Source organism: Stegodyphus dumicola, chromosome 6 (genome assembly GCF_044657685.1).
Source record: "Stegodyphus dumicola isolate Sdum_Otavi_A_Nest chromosome 6, ASM4465768v1".
Classification (NCBI taxonomy): domain Eukaryota; kingdom Metazoa; phylum Arthropoda; class Arachnida; order Araneae; family Eresidae; genus Stegodyphus; species Stegodyphus dumicola.
This window is the reverse complement of record NC_140773.1, coordinates 175,484,650-175,504,143: the sequence shown is the minus strand read 5'-3', so window position 1 is coordinate 175,504,143 and position 19,494 is coordinate 175,484,650. Positions and strand designations below refer to the sequence as shown.

At 30.1% G+C, this 19,494-nt stretch overlaps 1 protein-coding gene across 3 annotated transcripts in view; it reads left to right on the top strand.

Moving 5' to 3' along the window:
• LOC118198795 (tudor domain-containing protein 7-like) overlaps positions 1 to 19,494 on the top strand; it is a 172,171-nt gene that overhangs the window by 37,646 nt on the left and 115,031 nt on the right. For all 3 annotated transcript variants that reach the window (XM_035370569.2, XM_085819190.1, XM_035370570.2), the window contains exon 8: positions 5,073 to 5,149. In XM_035370569.2, coding sequence (XP_035226460.2) covers positions 5,073 to 5,149 — 77 coding nt within the window. The remainder of the gene's footprint in view (positions 1 to 5,072; positions 5,150 to 19,494) is intronic.

Genomic DNA, 19,494 nt, shown 5'->3' with positions numbered 1-19,494 from the left:
GGCTACGTAAGAATTCCATAAAAGAGCAATAAAACAATAAATTTTAAAAGCAAGAAACATCTAAAATTTCAATACTTGTGTAAGTTTTTGGGGGGGGGGGTGAATTTGTTCTCTACATTTGAACAGTGATCTATTTTTGCTTAAAAAATTAGTAAACTGCACAAGTTTGGCATTGTGAACACTGTTGTCCTTCTTGTGTACATGGCAATTTGTTTTCACTAAAAATAAAGTTGGAGAATTGCATAAATTTGACATTGGGTACAAATTTTGGTTGATTTTATTGCTGCAGTGGAATGTGAGCTTCAGCTTTCTCTACTGTCGGACACTCAGTGCAAAAATAAACACTGATCAGAAAAATGACCATTGAATTTGAAGGTGGAAGTCCACTTTTGTCTGCTGTATGTGCACACATACCTGGGTTCCCTGTGATTACTTTTCAGGAGATGTGGATAATGCGAAAGAATTGGAACTTTTTAAAATAACAAAGATGTTTAAATAATGGTATATCTGAAAGAAATGAAACACCAAAGCAGCAGTTTCCAATCTGGAGTACATGAAGAAGGATTGTACTTGCACTTAACAGAGGCTTTGCTGGAAAATAAAATCAGTAATAAAAATAGATGGAATTAAAGAATAAGAAATGAAAAGAGAATCAAAATAATAAAATAAAAGACTAGAAATTTCATTCTGACCAGGAATTTGCCATGCTCAATTTTGCATCGTCTGTAGCAGACCATGCATTGTTTGCTAGAGAATGTGTGATATAATCTTGTTGGTTGTAATACAAAACATGGGAAAAAATGTTTTGGATCCCATTACACTTTCCCTTTCCTCAGGCCTCAAGTAATAGAAATCACCACTTGTGCGACTATTGCCTGTTGTGCGAGAATTCTTCGTAGAATGATGTTTGGCATGAATTATAATTCTTTTATTTTAACGAATATGACTAATATCCAAATAATTCTTTCTAATGAATAGGTGATTTACAGGATGTGTGTTTTAATATATATTTAATATTTTGTACATTAATGAAATGTTTGAATTATAGCGACTAAAATTTGCAGTTTTAAAACATTGTTAATAAATAGTGGGAATAAAGAAAAATGAAATCCTTTAGTTTAATTTTGAGGTCAGATGGTTTTGCTTGCATGATAATAATAAATATTTATAACAGAGAACATTTTAATTTTTCATCATACTGCTAACCATTTTATTATTGTGTATGAAAGTGTTGTAATTGCACTTAGCCAGAAGGATTTCTTTAATTACAAAGTGGGGATTCAAAAGCTGTTCAGGATGTAATTTTTATAAACACACATTCTGTGGATCTAAAGCCAGTGATTCGGCTGTGTTCATAACATCTATTATACTCCTTCATTTAGTTTCTGATTTTGATAATAGTAATTCTAAATTATTTGGATACAAGAAACTGTCATAATAGAGTTCTGTGAAAGGGAATAAAATGGAATAGGTGAAGAAATCAAACATCTGCATAAGTGTAATTATACTGTGTCAGATCAGTTTCAGTCTGTCAATTTTTTTTGTGTGATATGAAGGTATGTAAATGTTTCACTGATACTCTGTATAGTAATGCTATATTTCTAATTCTGTTGATGGAGTATTAAAGAGAGAAAAATAAGCTCTTTTAGTTTGGAATATCAGTATTACATGGATGCCAGCAATTTGTCAATTAAAAAAAGGCGGAGGGGAGTTTTTGGAAGAAAAATCTAGATTAATAGCAGAGAGATCAAGGCACAGCAATTCAGATTACAAGAGCATGGCAAAGTACTTCCCCCCCTCTCATCATAAAGTTAAGATGACTATGAATTAATGACAAAACAAAATGAATCTATCATTGCAAAGAAAGGGAGTCGCAAGTTTCAATGCAAATGTATGAATATTTTGTTTTAAGAGGAAACTTATGTACTAGTTAAGAGTGCATGAAAAATAAAGCTAACAAAATGTTTCTTGAAGAAAACTAACATCAAAATTAAAAAAAAAGATATATAAAAATATTCATGAACATCTCAAAGTTTTGAAAGAGTTATTTGGATATTATTTTCTGTCATCTTAAGAGAATGTGCCAGATGACTTTAAATTGGTTCTGAATGTGTTAAGTGTGAATGTAAAACCATCCAGCTTAAATTCAGCACAATACGAGGTCTTTATAAAGTTCACATTTTATAGTGTACTGAAGTCATGTTTTAAAACCAAAGTATAAAACAGTTCGGTTTCATTTATTAGATTTAAAAATCTTGTTTGAGAAAGCAAAATTATTATTGCTACTTTTCTCAGACTATGTATCTCTATGAAGCAGGATTCCTTGCCTATAAAAGTACCAACACAAAATACAGAAGATGCTTAAATGCAAAAGCAAGCATTTGCCTTCAATTGACATCAGTTGAACTAAAGTTAAACAACTGCAAAAAATTTCAACCATTGCTGTATCATTAAAATTTATATGTTATATTATTATGTCTTAAATTAGATCTACTGTTGCACTACAGTGCACTTTAGTAGTAAAATTATATTAAAATCATTTTTGATTAAAATTCTGAATAATGAATGAATATGTATTTGAATTTGATATAATGATTACTCTCAGAGTTGTGTTTATTATATGGATCTTCTTTATTGTTGCTGTCACAAGTAATGAGTTGAAATAAGAATTGTTTGGCAATATTTTGTCAAAAAACATTGGTATGGGTTTGTGGTTGAAAATAAACTGAGAAATTACAGTAAATTTAAAAGTTTTAAACATAATTTCACCAAATGGATATTGTGCTGTTTAGATAACTCTTTAGTTTATATTCATTTTCTATCGATCCCATCTTCCTTACCCTAACACTATTACTAAACACCATTAACTTGCAAGACGTAGAGCCGAGATTCTTTGTAATAGAAATTTATTTTAGAAAGGGCTCTGCAAGTCATAAGGTTTGGAAACTGGGAACATCAGAGCATGGGAGTAAGAATGTAAAATTTTATATCCGATTTTTCAATTTATTATTTAAACAAATAAATAAATACTTGAATTTTGCTGATTGTAATTAAACTCTTATCTCAGGAATTTTTCATATTTAAGAAGATCTTTTAGGTACAAATTTTTGAAACTTATATCTATTTTTATAGCCTTTTTTTCATGATAAATTTTAGTTTCTTTTGATTATATTGCTCAGATTTTGATGTACATAATGTATAGAATAGATATAAAACTGATTTTAAATGCTAGTTAATTGATTTGAATATTAATTGCATAAATGTGGAAAATAAAAATTAGGAAACTGAACTTAGTGTAATGATTGTTTCTCGCACTACTTTCATGACAAAATTTCATGCTTGTATTATTTGAGTGTCATATGTACTTGTGAAAATTCTGCTTTTAAGATTTTGTCGTTAAAAGTTTGGGTACTTGCATATTTTCCTTTCAACCATTTTGATGAAAGCAGTGTAATTTAGAGTTAGTAATGGATAATTATGATGTAATTGCATGTTCGTAAAACCTTTGATTTTGTTTTATGTAACTATAGTTAATACTGGATAGTAAACGTGAAAGTATTCAACCTGTTTTGATTTTTATCTGCAGTTGTTTCAGATTTTTGGAAGGGCTATAAAATTAATAAATTGCAAGTTGCAAGCTTTGAACATTTTAAAGTTTATCACTGACATGATTTTCTAGTTCCTTATATTGTAGTACATATTCACAACATTGAAAGATAGCACGAAAATATATGGCATCTCTTAGATTCATATATTAAGCAAATTTATAGTGGCTGAAACTAAAAGACAGACATTTAAATTTTTATTTTATATCACAATTTTCAAGAAAAGACATAATTTAAATAAAACATAAAATAGCCTTTATAAGTAGATATTTGAATACTTATTGATAAAAAAAAAAAAAAAAAAGCCTTGTTTACTCATTACCATGTTTAAGGACCCATGCATCACCTGCTCTAAGCTTAGTCTCTAGCGGGTGGGACACCCGTCTGTGAGAAACGTTCATGCAAAATGTGTGTATGACATTCCTGTCCTTGAAAGCGTTAATAGAAAATTTGCATGTACTGATATTAAATCAGATGCTGGCATTATTAGTAACTCAATCCAAACTGTTTGGTGAATCTAAGGCTCTTCTGCTGCATTTTCGTACAGAAATGCAGCTGTACAATTTCATGGGATATTCATCACTGTAATATACAATTATTTTAGTATTATTACTTTTTATGGATGGCAAACCAGTAAAATCCTTAAAAATCCATAAAAATTATTATTGCCAATTATTTCTAATTTTTCTTCTAAAAATTCTTCTTTGTCAAACATCAGGCTTAGAATATTTTTTAGACTATGCGCTGATGTCCTATGAAATGAAAAATCTTTGTGCCAGTAAGTAGGAGTTCAGTGTACGTGATTCACTCTATGCATTCATCTGTCACTGATGCTTATTAGTAATAGTAACATAATATTGAAGTACTTAAATTTCCAAATAAAGAGAACTTCATTTACATGCTCCTCTTTAGTATCTGTAAAATGTATGATTTAATGAAATGTTGTATGCAGATGTATGTTACGTGAAGTTTTAGTGTTTTTTTGTAGTTTATAATTTATATCCACCTGTAATTACATTTAAAAATTTATTTTTAGTGTTTTAATGGTCCAGTTTCTTGTCAATTTTAATAATGTTTTTTATAATTCTAATTTCAACAATTCCATATAATTTTTAAGATTGCTGGCTGACATATGTTTATGAAATTTTTCATTTTATTGTGTTTTAATGTTTGATTTCAAAGAAAAAAATTATGAAAGTAATTTTATGAATTTTTAATAAAAGATTTTGAATATACGGTTGTTTGTTTTATTCCGCTTCATCTTGCAACACTTGATTTCATTGCAAAATAAATTCCATTTTCTTGGTCTTAAGTTTTGCTAACATTTTACTTTAAATTTCATTAAATACATACTCATTTGATTTGATAAAGTATGATAAATGTATCTTTAAGAAAAAGGGGAAAAATCAGCCAATAATTGTAACGTATTTTTTAAAGAAAATTAAAATTATTTTCACTTCTTTTTAGAACAATTGGCTGCGTTTCCTGTAACACCAGTAGGGAGTGCAGCAGAGATTCAGATACTCCTGAATAGAATAGAAGAGGTACTTTTTCCTAATTTTAAATTTGAAACTAAAATGCTTATGTTTTTTCCTGCTGTAACTTATTGCACATAATTGCTAACCAAATGGAAAATATATAAACATCATCAGATTTTTAATTTGTTAAATGCATAAAGATATAAAAAGCGTAGATCTGCATTTAAATGACAGTGGGAAAATAACAATTTTTGAAGATGCTTTTGCATTTTCTGTAATTGTGCATGCAGAGTTGTTATTGTTCATCTGTACATTCCAATTTTAATATCAGTCTCTTCCCTTATAAAAAATCTTGTTAAAAATTGCAAGAAGAAGAAGCTTGACTGATGGCCATTAATATGTAGTAACTAATATAACACTATAGTTTGTGAATAAATTTGCTAGCATAGCTTAAATGTTATTACTTGGCTCTTGTAATTTTTCATTTATGTTTCTCTCAAACTTGAGTATTAGATTAAAATACAAAACATACATGCATCATGTTATTTCTTGGCACTATGTGTACTTTAAAAGAAGAGATACACATAATATGAGTATATTTTTATCACTGAATTTCCAGAATTGATTATATCTTAATTTCATTTATGTACTTTTCAGAAGTAAATTTTTGTTATAAAAAAAACAGGATGCTTAAAATATTGAATGTGCAGTAAAGGAAACATCATTTATATATATTACATTTCATCTTCCAACAAGAGTACCATTGGCTGAATTGCTAGAGCTTAGAAATTCTGCCCACTTCCCTGGTTCAAGTTTAGCAGGACTTCCTGCAGATTTTATCTCTTCCCTGTATAAATATAATAATATAGTTTTTCCTGGGAAATCTGTAATAAAAGCATCTACCAAGCCTTTAAATGTGTTATGTAATTGAGCAAGCATTTCTAGCTGGGGAAAAGGTTTTCGCTTTTTGACTGTGTTAAAAAGGAGAGAGAATTTGCCTTAATGGAGGACTTTATACTGATTTGTCATTAATGGCATGTTTATAATTATTCAGCTTGTTAGCATGAGAAGAATACTTGGTTTTTTTGGTATTTTTTATGGTTTGTGAAAGGATGGAACACCTCTCCCTTATTAGTGGTAATAAATGTTCCAAAGTAAATACTAGTTTTTTTATATTTATGTGTTAATGTGCTGAAATTGCTTCATATTAGATGTAATTTTGTTGTTTTAGTATGTATTATTTACCAAGGATCTTTTTTTTTAATTAAGTAATTCAGTCTAATCTAATAACTGAGCATATATGATAAGTATTTTGATTTTATATATTTCACTATGGATTGTCAATTGTAATAGTTTACTGTAATAACAAGTATAGTAAGGATAGGCAACTGCTTTACTGTTCAGAAGAGTTAAACTTTAATTCCCCTTCAAGTTCAAGTTCGTATGTCATTCCTTTTTCTTTTCATTAATGTGCATTTTGTATGTTTAATCAAGTACAGTCTTTAAATTTGTGATCTTATTGAATTGTTAATTTCATCTGTTGCATTTTCCTGAAAACTGACACTCATTTTAGTCTAAATTTAAAAAAAAAAAAAATTATTATTTCACTATATTATAGAAGACATTTCAATAAACTATAGGATTTTTTGAAAGAAAAAGGTCAAAAATTGAGATCTTGATATGTATGCACTTCATTGTTGATCCTATATCTACTTCATTATTGAACTCTTTAACTTATTTTGCAAGAAATTATTCAGACATGCAAGTTTAGAAAATTTATGAATAGAAGTATTAAATCCAACCTAGAGTCTTTCCTCAAATAATAACAGAACTGCATTAAAAGCCAAACAATCCACCATCTACATCACAACAAATGTACAGTATCACATATATGTATGTAAAATATGAAACAAAATTATTAAAACTTAATTGGAATCAATTGGCAATAGATTTTTAGCTTCATAAATTTTAATTAGGCACATCACCACTTCAAAGATGTGCTTTTCATTTGTTAATTCATTTAATACTGCATATGTTCTAGGTATGGGCTCAATCTGTTTCAATAATTAAGTTTTCTATAATCAATACAGAGGGTTTGTATGGTCCTTAAGAGTTCTTAAAAGTCCTTTTGGAATTGTTTTTTTGTCCTTAATTTCAACCAAATTTGGCAGGAGGTCCTAAATTTTAATCATCTGAAATTTGTCTGTTTTTACGACTGCCATTTTGAGTGTGAATTAGCATTTTGGACAAGTAATTTTGCTGATTTATTGACAAAAATAGTTATCTTTTGAATGGGTGAATATGTTCATGGGTTATAATTTGTTCTTATTTCTAATATAAATGGTGGGATACTCAAGTTTCTGAGCAAGAAGTGAAACATAAGCATTTCGAAATTATTTCATTTTTTGTAATGAAGAGCTCTTAAACAGCTTTTCACATTTGGGAATGTGAATTCTTTATTAAACAGTTCCAAATTTGGCAACTTATTAACATTTTGGCGATTTTAAGATTAGTTTTTATAAAAAAAACTTTGAATTCGGAAACTTGGGGATTTTTTGATATTTTTTAAAAATATTATAACATTGATCAATTTAATTAAAATAATGCTAATATATTGAAACTGTATTCAAGAAATAACACTAAAATTAAACATTTTTATTTTTCGCTATCATATAAAGTGACATTATTTTAGATTTTGGCGACTTATTATACAATATTTTGAATCTGAAAAATAAACAAGGTTATAACTGCTTTCCGCTTTAGCACGATTTATGAAACAATTGGCTAAAACAAAATAGCTATGTAATTAATTAAAATTGCCTTCATTGTAATTTTTTCATGGTGAGAGTTGTTCCCATGTAATTGTCTCAATATGAGTCAGTTTTCAATAAAATTAATTTAATACTTTTTCCTCTGATTTTTTAAAAAAAATATTTCAGCCTTTTTCTGTTGCAGAATTGGTAGGAGTAATTTTTCTTTAGGACTTTAGACCCTGCGACTTAAAAGTGTAGAAGGATTGTTTTTAAGGCAAGATTTACAGACCCACAAATCTAGAAGATTCCGGACAAATGTCTTCATGGTATTAACACATAATGTATGTATTTTTATCACAACAGAAAGTTTGTGATAAACTTTTACTTTTTGGAGAATTTTCTGAAAAATAACGAAAACATAATATTTAAATGTTTTACTTCTGATACTAGAAGTCTTATTCTTAATATGTTTATCTTCTCATCGTTTTCTCTACTTTTCACTAGACACAAGCATGTTTCAAAAATGCTTCTAATCTTATCACATGGAGGCATTTATAGAAAGTAATTTTTCTATTAATAAAGAATTGAAAGCTGAAAATTTAAAAGATTAATCTTATATGTCTCAATGCATTGTCAGTGCCGTAGCTAGGGGGGGACATCTGTCCTTGAGCGCAGCATCCATGGGATACCATATTGATGTTACAAAATGTTAGAATTAAATTATTTTTATTCTTTGCATACAGGAGGGAGTACAAAATGTTCAGTTACCCTGGGTGCTGAAACCCCTATAGCATTTGCATCATACACAGGGCTGATGCAATGCATTTTCCCACCTGATGCAATCTCTGTGGATCGTAAATGCTAAAATTTTGCCATTTCTGGATTTTGTTGCTTGGTGTGTCACTAAATTCTAAAAATTCTGCTACATCGGCTCTGGAACCGGCCCTTACCGTATATCATTTCATATTTATTCTGAATGTTCACATTACTAAAGGAATAAAATTAGCACCTTTTCCTATAAAATCTACATGCATTTATTTTTTTAGAATAACAGAAATCTTTAATTAAATCCAAAAATTCTAAAATGAAAAGTAAATGTATTGAAAAAAAGAAACCAAATACATAAAGAGAAAGAAGATTATTCTTCAAAGATAAGTAGAGTTATTATTATGTAAATTAAGCAGTTGTTTATAATTTCAGCCTTTGCTATAATTTTCCCTTTTAGTTTCCTCACCAGAATGAAAATCACCTAGATAGTTTTTAAACTAAGGTTTTGGAGTTGTAAGACAGAATTTGTTTCTGGCCACCACTTGCACCCTGCATTAAGTTCCTACCAGCTCCGATAATTTGTAATTCATACCTGCCAACTTTTGCGAATTTTTACGAAAATGCGTTTGTCTTTACGATTTTACGATCGTAACCCATTTTTTACAATTTTTTTTCTTTTTCAAGTGTTTTTAGGGATTTTTGTCAAAATTTTAGAATTTTTCGCCAATTCAGTGCTTTTCGCCAATTGCATCGTGTTTTACCGACTACTTCGAATCCAGTAACCTGCGGTTTCTCCCAACTCGCCGCTTAACCAGCCAATCCAATGCGCTGAACTTGTTTCTCCCACTCTTTTCTTTGTGGGCACCAGATTATTTTTTTCGCGTTCGCTTCAGCAGCAAGGGAATTACTCAGCGAGCGTTGATTGTCGCATTCTGTTTTTGTTTGCACGTGCTACAAATTTTCTTAATACGTCGTTGTTACGAAATGAGTTCAAAAAAACCGTATTCTCAATATTTTCGGCCTGCATACGAAGCCGAATTTCCAACAATTAAAGAATCCTTCAAAGGAAATAACTATGCATTTTGCAACGTGTGCGTGTGTGACTTCATAATAAGTCACGGTGGAAGAAGCGACATTGTGAAGCATGTTAAGTCTAAAAAGCATGAAGTTAATGCTTTCGCTTCGACAATGTCAAAGAAAGTGGATGATTTTTTTTTTTTTTAAATTCGGATGCCGATGTCATTTTGGCAGAGTGTTTGTTTACTGCATTCCTCATCGAACACAACGTGCCGCTAAGCGCTGCCGATCACGCCGGTCAACTTTTCAGACGGATGTTTCCCGACTCCAAGATTGCTCAGAAATATGCTTGTGCTCGCACGAAAACATGTTCTTTTGTGAACGAAACTGCTTGCAATGCACAAAGTAAAACGATAGCTGCACTCCAGAATTCAGCATTTTCGGTGTCAATCGATGGCAGCAACGACAGCGATTGGAAGCTGTACTCCATCGTTGTCACATATTTCTGTGATGTTTCTAATGAAATGAAAACTCATCTTTTGCGTCTTCCATTATTAAATGGAGACGCTACGGGGGAAAATATTGCCTCCTTGGTAATTAATGAGTTGAAACAATTTAACATCCCAATATCAAACTGGATTTCATTTGGTGCAGATAATGCTCATGTCATGGTGGGTGACAAAAAGGGTGTACCCTCTTTCCTCAAAAAAGAACAAAATGAATTAATTGTTATTGGATGCCCATGCCACTTAATTAATTTGGCAGCAGAAAAAGCTGCAGCTGCTTTACCATTAAATATTGACCAGCTTCTGATTGATGTGTTTTTTTATCTGGAAAAAAGGGTAAAAAGGAAAGAAAACCTAAAGAATTTCCAAGAACTGTGCTCTGGTGAAACGAGAAAAATTCTGAAACATGTATGCACAAGATGGTTATCCTTAGGCAGAGCGCTAGGAAGGTTTATTGAACAGTGGGATGCATTGCTAAAATATTTCCACGAAGAGACCAAAACGAAACCACAGATCCCATCAAATTTGTCGACATATAAGATTCCGAAAACCAACTTTGCTTCTAATCAAAATGCTTTAAAAGGGAAAAGCCAACACACAGAATCAAACCCTTTAAAAAGAAAATGCTTAGAAGACTCCTCAAAGGTCAACTTTGTTAAAGAAGTTGAAAGGAAGAAGAAACAATCTTCTATTAGCCGGGAGGAAAGGATTTTCTAACTTCTTTCTTTGGATTTGAACAAAGCATATTGTAGTTTTGTGTTAAGTACCATTAAGATTTTTGAAAGTGTAAATACTCTTCTACAATCAGCTTCGCCAAAATCTCCCCTGCTTATCCAAATTCTTAATGATCTTTTGAAAGAACTTTATACTAAGTTTGTAAAACCGTCCGTTGTGAAAAACAGTGTGTAGATTCGTGTTGCCTATAATAGTTTGGCAAATCAAAAGGATGACAATGATCTTATAATTGGAAATCAAACCAGGGAACTTGTAAATTCTTTGAAAGATCATGAGAAAAAAAGAACTTTTTCAATGTGTTAGAAAGTACTTTTCGTCAGCCTGTGATTACATTGTAAGGAAGTTTCCTTTGCAAAATGAAGTTCTTTTAAATGCAGAAGTGGCAAATTTGAAACAAATTGAAAATTCATCTTTTGAAAAGATTCGTTTTTTTATTGATAAATTTCCATTTTTGTTAACAATTAAAGAAAATGAATGCCATAATGATGCTTTAGATGAACTACAGAACCAATTTTCTACTGCTCAGTTTGAAGACTTTGCCAGTTCTGGAGAAGATAGACTTGATAAAGACTACCAATGAGATAGATATGTCCTCATTGGTACCTTAAAAACAATAAAAAGAGCTGATGGAACACCAAAATATGATAGACTAGCAAGAGTTTTATGTGCTATTCTCGTAATTCCACACAGTAATGCTGAGTGCAAGAGAGTCTAGTTTTTGCATTTTAATAATCTATATAATAGATTAATAATTAATATAATCTAGTTTTTGCATTTTAACCTGTTTTATAGAGTTAAGGAGCAACATAAAGGCTAAATGATTGTTTTATAATACCTACATGATATAATTCATCTCTTTATTATTTAATTTTAATATTATCTTTAGGATCTGCTTTGTATGGGTGATAAGTGATTGGAAGTTCTGAAGTCAGTATTACTCTTGGAGGTTTCAATATTAATAGAAACTACATCATATTTTCTTTTTGAAAATCTATGACCATAGTTATTTAGTAATTCTTGCAACTGGTTATTACAAAGGAATTTTTCACTCTCATTATTTGTAACATGATTAGCGTAATCTTTTTCATTTTGAGGATTATTTAGACATATATCCTTACTTAAAGTTCTCTTAAATTGATGCACATTATAATCAGTAAAGTTCAATTGCAATTTAAACAAAGGAACATCAGACGAAGATAATAATTCAAGAGTTAACAACATAAAATATCACACTTCTGCATATTCTTCTAAATTTACATGATAATTTATTTAGTGACAGAAATACCTTCAGATAAGAACAATAACTTTTTTTAAGGTTAATTTTCAGTGGTTTCAAAATTATCAATACATCGTGTGGCCAGTCCACACGAGTGCTTGCGACGTAGTCAACATAATTTTTTTCAACCAGCGTAAATTCACAATACGCAGAAGATGTAAAACTGAGTTCGCTTGTGTTCAGCTTTTTCGCCCGCGACGTGAACAAACAGCCAATAACCGACTGAGTTCTTATGTGTCATAATCAGAAAATCTTGCTTACCCATTTCAATATGGCACCAGAATCACACAGAGATGAGTTTTTGCTTAAAGAGATCATAACAGCATACAGCAAGAAAATAATCAGCATTGTTTACGGTATCTTCAGATTTCTCAAACCATACATGGTATAAATTTCAAATTCCCATTAAAGGGAAAAAACTGTATAGTTATGAAGCAATGATCCAACCAGTATATCCATATGCTTCACCTGTTTATAACACTTTAAGTGATAGGAACCTGAATAAATTACAGTTTCTACAAAATCAAATTTTCTGCTTTACAAAATTCTCCTTAATTATCACAAATATTTGCTATAAACATATGTGTGTAATTAAAACCTCTAAAACCATCCCAATATTAAATACACCAAAAACTAACTTCAACAATATAACTTCTAAAATAAAACAGTTGACTGTGAAAGAGTATTCAATAAAATAGTTACAAAATTTTCAAGGATAGTTACAACTTGGGTCATACAGCAATCATTTATTGAATATTAATTAAATTACCTTTGTAGTGACTTCTACTTGTTACATTAGTTTTCATAAATACTGCTATCACAGGTAGCTGAGTGGTCAGTATACTGGATTACAAAGGGAAAGGTTGCGAGTTAGTACCTTACACGTAACCACTGTAAATCAAAGTTAGCTTTTCTCATTTTGAAACGTGTTTCTTATATTTAATCATGAATCATTATATTCTTATTTTACCTATTATTATTTTCATTTCTTATTTTATCTATTATTATTTTAAATTTAAAAGTGTGCACTGCAAATAAAAACCATTAACCCCTTATGTAATGATATATCTGCATCACTTTTATAAATTATGTCTTTATTTTTACTTCATTGCATATTTATCCTGCACATAATTTTACATAAACTGTCCAAAGTTTGAACTTTAGTCTAAATTCAAAATAAAAAGAAAAAAATTAATAAAAAAGAAAAACAGAGAAAAAAATCTGAAAGCTTTTATATTTTATATAACGCTCAAATGGGCACTTTTTTTCCTCATTTATTTGTGTAATAATATATATAGAAAATAATCAAATTATAGAACGCTTTAGTTATTACACAGATTCCTTTACAAACACTCCCATACCTCTCATAAACAAGCAAACCAAGGGAGGGAGAGATAAAAAAATGTTGATTTTATTATATGGTGGATGGTGTTTCAAGTAATTTAATTCTTTTTATATATTGTACTCCAAAACCAATTTTGTAAATTTTAATTTTCGTACAATATGGAACCTGCAAGTCTGTGGAACTGGTCGATACTCATCCTGTAGTAGTTAAGTAGTTAAAAAATAATTCTGAATATTCATTTCGCAAACGAGGCAGTAAAGGAAAAAAAAAAATCTCCTTGAACAAGTCGCTCGTAATAAATCTTTTGAACCCATTCTTGATTTTTTTTTTTTTTTTTTTTCATTTTTGCCTTTGCTTAATGATGGTACTTAATGGTAAAGTTTCAGCTATCAAAACTCATCTGACTCTGACATCTTGCCGCAAACATATAGAAACACAGTGAAGTAACAAGGTGACAGCTCCGTTAACCGAGAGTACAACGCTATATCGTGATTTTTTTTCACCAAATAATTCTATTGGTTAAACAGCACTCTTCGCAAGCGTATCCGTTTGGACACTGTTTAAATGCGCTTTCTGTCAGCTGCGTTCCGAGCATACTTGTGTGGACGGGCCTTTAGAATGTTTTCAGAAATTACTTTAACTTGACTACCTTTATCAATAATAGGAGGAATGTTATTGTGTCTATCTTAACATTTAAGTTAAAGTACTGTCATTTTTTGGGTGGAGTTTGATTTTGATAGGATGGAGGCTGCTGGTAATTTAAGGTGGGATACTGGAAATTCGGATATCTCAATTGTGGTGACTGAACATTTCTGCAAACCGGATTTCGAGACAAAGACGTATGGTAAAATGGTCTTGGAATAGGCTATCTTTGTAATTAAAATATGGGCATTTGCCTAGGAACAGAAAATCTGGATGCTCTGATTCCAATGATAAATTCTGGAAAATGCTCTGTGGTTTTTGAAGTGAGTTTGAAGTTGGGAATAATTTTGTGCTAGCATAATCCTGTTTTCAAGGGAAGTTTTGTTTTGAACAGATAATAGCGTACAGTGTTGCTCTGTTAAATCTTGAGTGAGTCTGCTAAAATTTTGTCACTTAATTTCAGAACAGACCCTAATTTTGATTTCTGTCTAAAATACTTACCTATGTTCTTAAATTCACTAAGTGACCGAGACAAAATCATCAAAGTTAACATATTCAGAACTAGAAGATATGTGAGAAATTTATCTTTTAATAAATCCCAACTATCTATTTCAATACGCTTTCAAATATAGAATGTCAATACTCCTCCTTGTAGGCAATTTGGAAATAAGGCTAATTTTACTTTTTCAGAAAGTTTTTGTAGACTACAACGTTTATCAAAATATGTTGAATGTTGATTAGTAGGATAATGTTTGGTTCTATCAAAAACTGGACATATGAACTTCACTTTGCCCACAGAAACAATGCCAAAAATATTTTTAGATTGGGACATTTTTATTTGCATTTAAACTTCTGTTTAAAATCACTAAATCGTGTACATAATAATGCAAAACACATTAAACATGATCAATAAATCTTGAAATACTGAAAGTATTTAGCAATGGAAAAACAAATTAAGTGTATATTACAACAAAAAACCTTTCAAACAAAATTTAAAATTAGTAGAATTTTTACTCCTCCATTTTCTTTATGAACAGAAAAATGAATGTTAATATCACACACTTATATTCAAATCAAAACATAAAAAAATAATTAGAAAACTTTGCTTGATGGAAAACCGAAACAAATATCAATATTTATAGATCGAAACACATAATCACACTTTTGAAGTAATCTTTCACTTTGAGTTAGGTGATTTTTTTAACTTGTAGAACACAGCACACATGCTTTATGATTTTAGACTTACAGGCCAAGGAGCACAACTTAAAACACCCATTCAAAGCACCGAAAATTCTCACACAGCACTTGAAAGAGGACCTTGACCTATTTTCCTTTGCAGTCACTCAGTTGCTGAGAGTATCTGTGTATGAAATCAACACATGTTAGATGATAAACTTTTGGAAACTTACAGACACTTTACCACTGGAGTCAGCTGCATAGGTCTTAAAGATCTTGTTGACTTTAATGTTGTAGATTTGAGGTATTATGAAAACGAGTTTACCATTTCCTCATGGCCAAGGAGATTTGTTTAAAAACCTTAATTTTAAGAATTTTCTAATTATTTTTTAAATTATGTATATATGAAATAATTATTAAATGGGAGAATATTAAATATTGTTAAAATTAATATAGAAATACCAAAGATTTAAGAAATTGTTGCTTAGATGATAACTAGTATAAAAACCTCAATTGTCTATTTAACCATCATGGTTAAAACATTTTTAATTTTAACAGGAACAATTATTCAGAAATGCATCTTTGCTTAAAACTAGTACAACATTAGGGGTGCTGAATGGGCCTCACAATTTCGATATATATAGTTTCCATTTTATAAAGAAAGAAGGCGAAGCAAGAGACATAATTTACTCGAGCAATAGCAGATGAGGAAAAGAACACTGTATACTAACTGGTGTTGTATTTATAGTTTGAAATTCATTGTGTTCATGCTGAGTAGCGATTGGGCTAAAAATGTTGCAGTGCAGAGAGATTACAGAGAAAGAGTGGTGCAAAATAGTGCAAAGCATATCTTTGAAGCAGGGATGTGTCTAATTAAAATTTATGAGTCTGAAGATCTATTGCCAGTTGATTCCAGTTAAGTTTAATAACTTTGTATCATATGTGGTATTTTACATATTTTGTGTGATGTTATAGATTTTAGAAACTATGAAAACTAATTTTCTCATTCATCATGGCCAAAGAGACTGTTGCTTAGATTACGACTAGTGCAAAAATCACAACTGGCTTAATGGTTAAAACATTTTTCACAGGAACAATTATTCAGAAATACATCATTGCTTAAAACTGGTACTGCATTAGAGGTGCTAAACATTCCTCACAATTTCAATATATATAGTTCACATGTAAAGAAAAGAAGAAGGCTGTAAAGAAAGAAGACGAAGCAAGAGACATGGTTTCAGTTAACAGCCGACAAGAAAAGCGTTGTGTACTAACTGAGGTTGTATTTATGATCGAAAAGTGTTTTATCTTTTCTGTCCCAAAATCCGCACAACCTATGGTCCCAAGCTTTGTGGATTTCTGGAATTCTACTGTATTATAGGCGATGTGTTTTTCAACAATTATGAAAGTGCATATCTTATTTGGAAAGTGAAATATTTTCAAAAAGAATATTGAAGTGTAATTAATTTCTTCGGTTAAAATTTAATTGTCAAAAGTTGTTTCCATTGAGGAAATCAAGTGATGATATCGAAAAAATGTGTTGCGATTCCCCCCCCTTTTTTTTCGAGTTTCTCTCCAACTACATCATTATAAATAACTCACTTGATAATTGATTATATTTTGAAATCTGAAAATAGAATGCTTTCTTAGAATATTGAGTTTAATTCAATGGATAAAAAAAGTAGTACTGCTTTATGAAAATATCAAATTAGGTTGTGTAAGTATTCTAAGATCTTATTCAGAGAAGATTATTAAGTTTCATTGTTATTAGTAAGTATAAGTTTTGTCAGAAATTTTGAATTAATGTTAAGAATTTTGGAATTATTTTGTAAATAAGATTATTGTTTAAAAACCTTAATTTTAAGAATTTTCTAATTATTTTTAAAATTATGTATATATGAAATAATTATTAAATGGGAGAATATTAAATATTGTTAAAATTAATATAGAAATACCAAAGATTTAAGAAATTGTTGCTTAGATGATAACTAGTATAAAAACCTCAATTGTCTATTTAACCATCATGGTTAAAACATTTTTAATTTTAACAGGAACAATTATTCAGAAATGCATCTTTGCTTAAAACTAGTACAACATTAGGGGTGCTGAATGGGCCTCACAATTTCGATATATATAGTTTCCATTTTATAAAGAAAGAAGGCGAAGCAAGAGACATAATTTACTCGAGCAATAGCAGATGAGGAAAAAAACACTGTATACTAACTGGTGTTGTATTTATAGTTTGAAATTCATTGTGTTCATGCTGAGTAGCGATTGGGCTAAAAATGTTGCAGTGCAGAGAGATTACAGAGAAAGAGTGGTGCAAAATAGTGCAAAGCATATCTTTGAAGCAGGGATGTGTCTAATTAAAATTTATGAGTCTGAAGATCTATTGCCAGTTGATTCCAGTTAAGTTTAATAACTTTGTATCATATGTGGTATTTTACATATTTTGTGTGATGTTATAGATTTTAGAAACTATGAAAACTAATTTTCTCATTCATCATGGCCAAAGAGACTGTTGCTTAGATTACGACTAGTGCAAAAATCACAACTGGCTTAATGGTTAAAACATTTTTCACAGGAACAATTATTCAGAAATACATCATTGCTTAAAACTGGTACTGCATTAGAGGTGCTAAACATTCCTCACAATTTCAATATATATAGTTCACATGTAAAGAAAAGAAGAAGGCTGTAAAGAAAGAAGACGAAGCAAGAGACATGGTTTCAGTTAACAGCCGACAAGAAAAGCGTTGTGTACTAACTGAGGTTGTATTTATGATCGAAAAGTGTTTTATCTTTTCTGTCCCAAAATCCGCACAACCTATGGTCCCAAGCTTTGTGGATTTCTGGAATTCTACTGTATTATAGGCGATGTGTTTTTCAACAATTATGAAAGTGCATATCTTATTTGGAAAGTGAAATATTTTCAAAAAGAATATTGAAGTGTAATTAATTTCTTCGGTTAAAATTTAATTGTCAAAAGTTGTTTCCATTGAGGAAATCAAGTGATGATATCGAAAAAATGTGTTGCGATTCCCCCCCCCTTTTTTTTCGAGTTTCTCTCCAACTACATCATTATAAATAACTCACTTGATAATTGATTATATTTTGAAATCTGAAAATAGAATGCTTTCTTAGAATATTGAGTTTAATTCAATGGATAAAAAAAGTAGTACTGCTTTATGAAAATATCAAATTAGGTTGTGTAAGTATTCTAAGATCTTATTCAGAGAAGATTATTAAGTTTCATTGTTATTAGTAAGTATAAGTTTTGTCAGAAATTTTGAATTAATGTTAAGAATTTTGGAATTATTTTGTAAATAAGATTATTGTTTAAAAACCTTAATTTTAAGAATTTTCTAATTATTTTTAAAATTATGTATATATGAAATAATTATTAAATGGGAGAATATTAAATATTGTTAAAATTAATATAGAAATACCAAAGATTTAAGAAATTGTTGCTTAGATGATAACTAGTATAAAAACCTCAATTGTCTATTTAACCATCATGGTTAAAACATTTTTAATTTTAACAGGAACAATTATTCAGAAATGCATCTTTGCTTAAAACTAGTACAACATTAGGGGTGCTGAATGGGCCTCACAATTTCGATATATATAGTTTCCATTTTATAAAGAAAGAAGGCGAAGCAAGAGACATAATTTACTCGAGCAATAGCAGATGAGGAAAAAAACACTGTATACTAACTGGTGTTGTATTTATAGTTTGAAATTCATTGTGTTCATGCTGAGTAGCGATTGGGCTAAAAATGTTGCAGTGCAGAGAGATTACAGAGAAAGAGTGGTGCAAAATAGTGCAAAGCATATCTTTGAAGCAGGGATGTGTCTAATTAAAATTTATGAGTCTGAAGATCTATTGCCAGTTGATTCCAGTTAAGTTTAATAACTTTGTATCATATGTGGTATTTTACATATTTTGTGTGATGTTATAGATTTTAGAAACTATGAAAACTAATTTTCTCATTCATCATGGCCAAAGAGACTGTTGCTTAGATTACGACTAGTGCAAAAATCACAACTGGCTTAATGGTTAAAACATTTTTCACAGGAACAATTATTCAGAAATACATCATTGCTTAAAACTGGTACTGCATTAGAGGTGCTAAACATTCCTCACAATTTCAATATATATAGTTCACATGTAAAGAAAAGAAGAAGGCTGT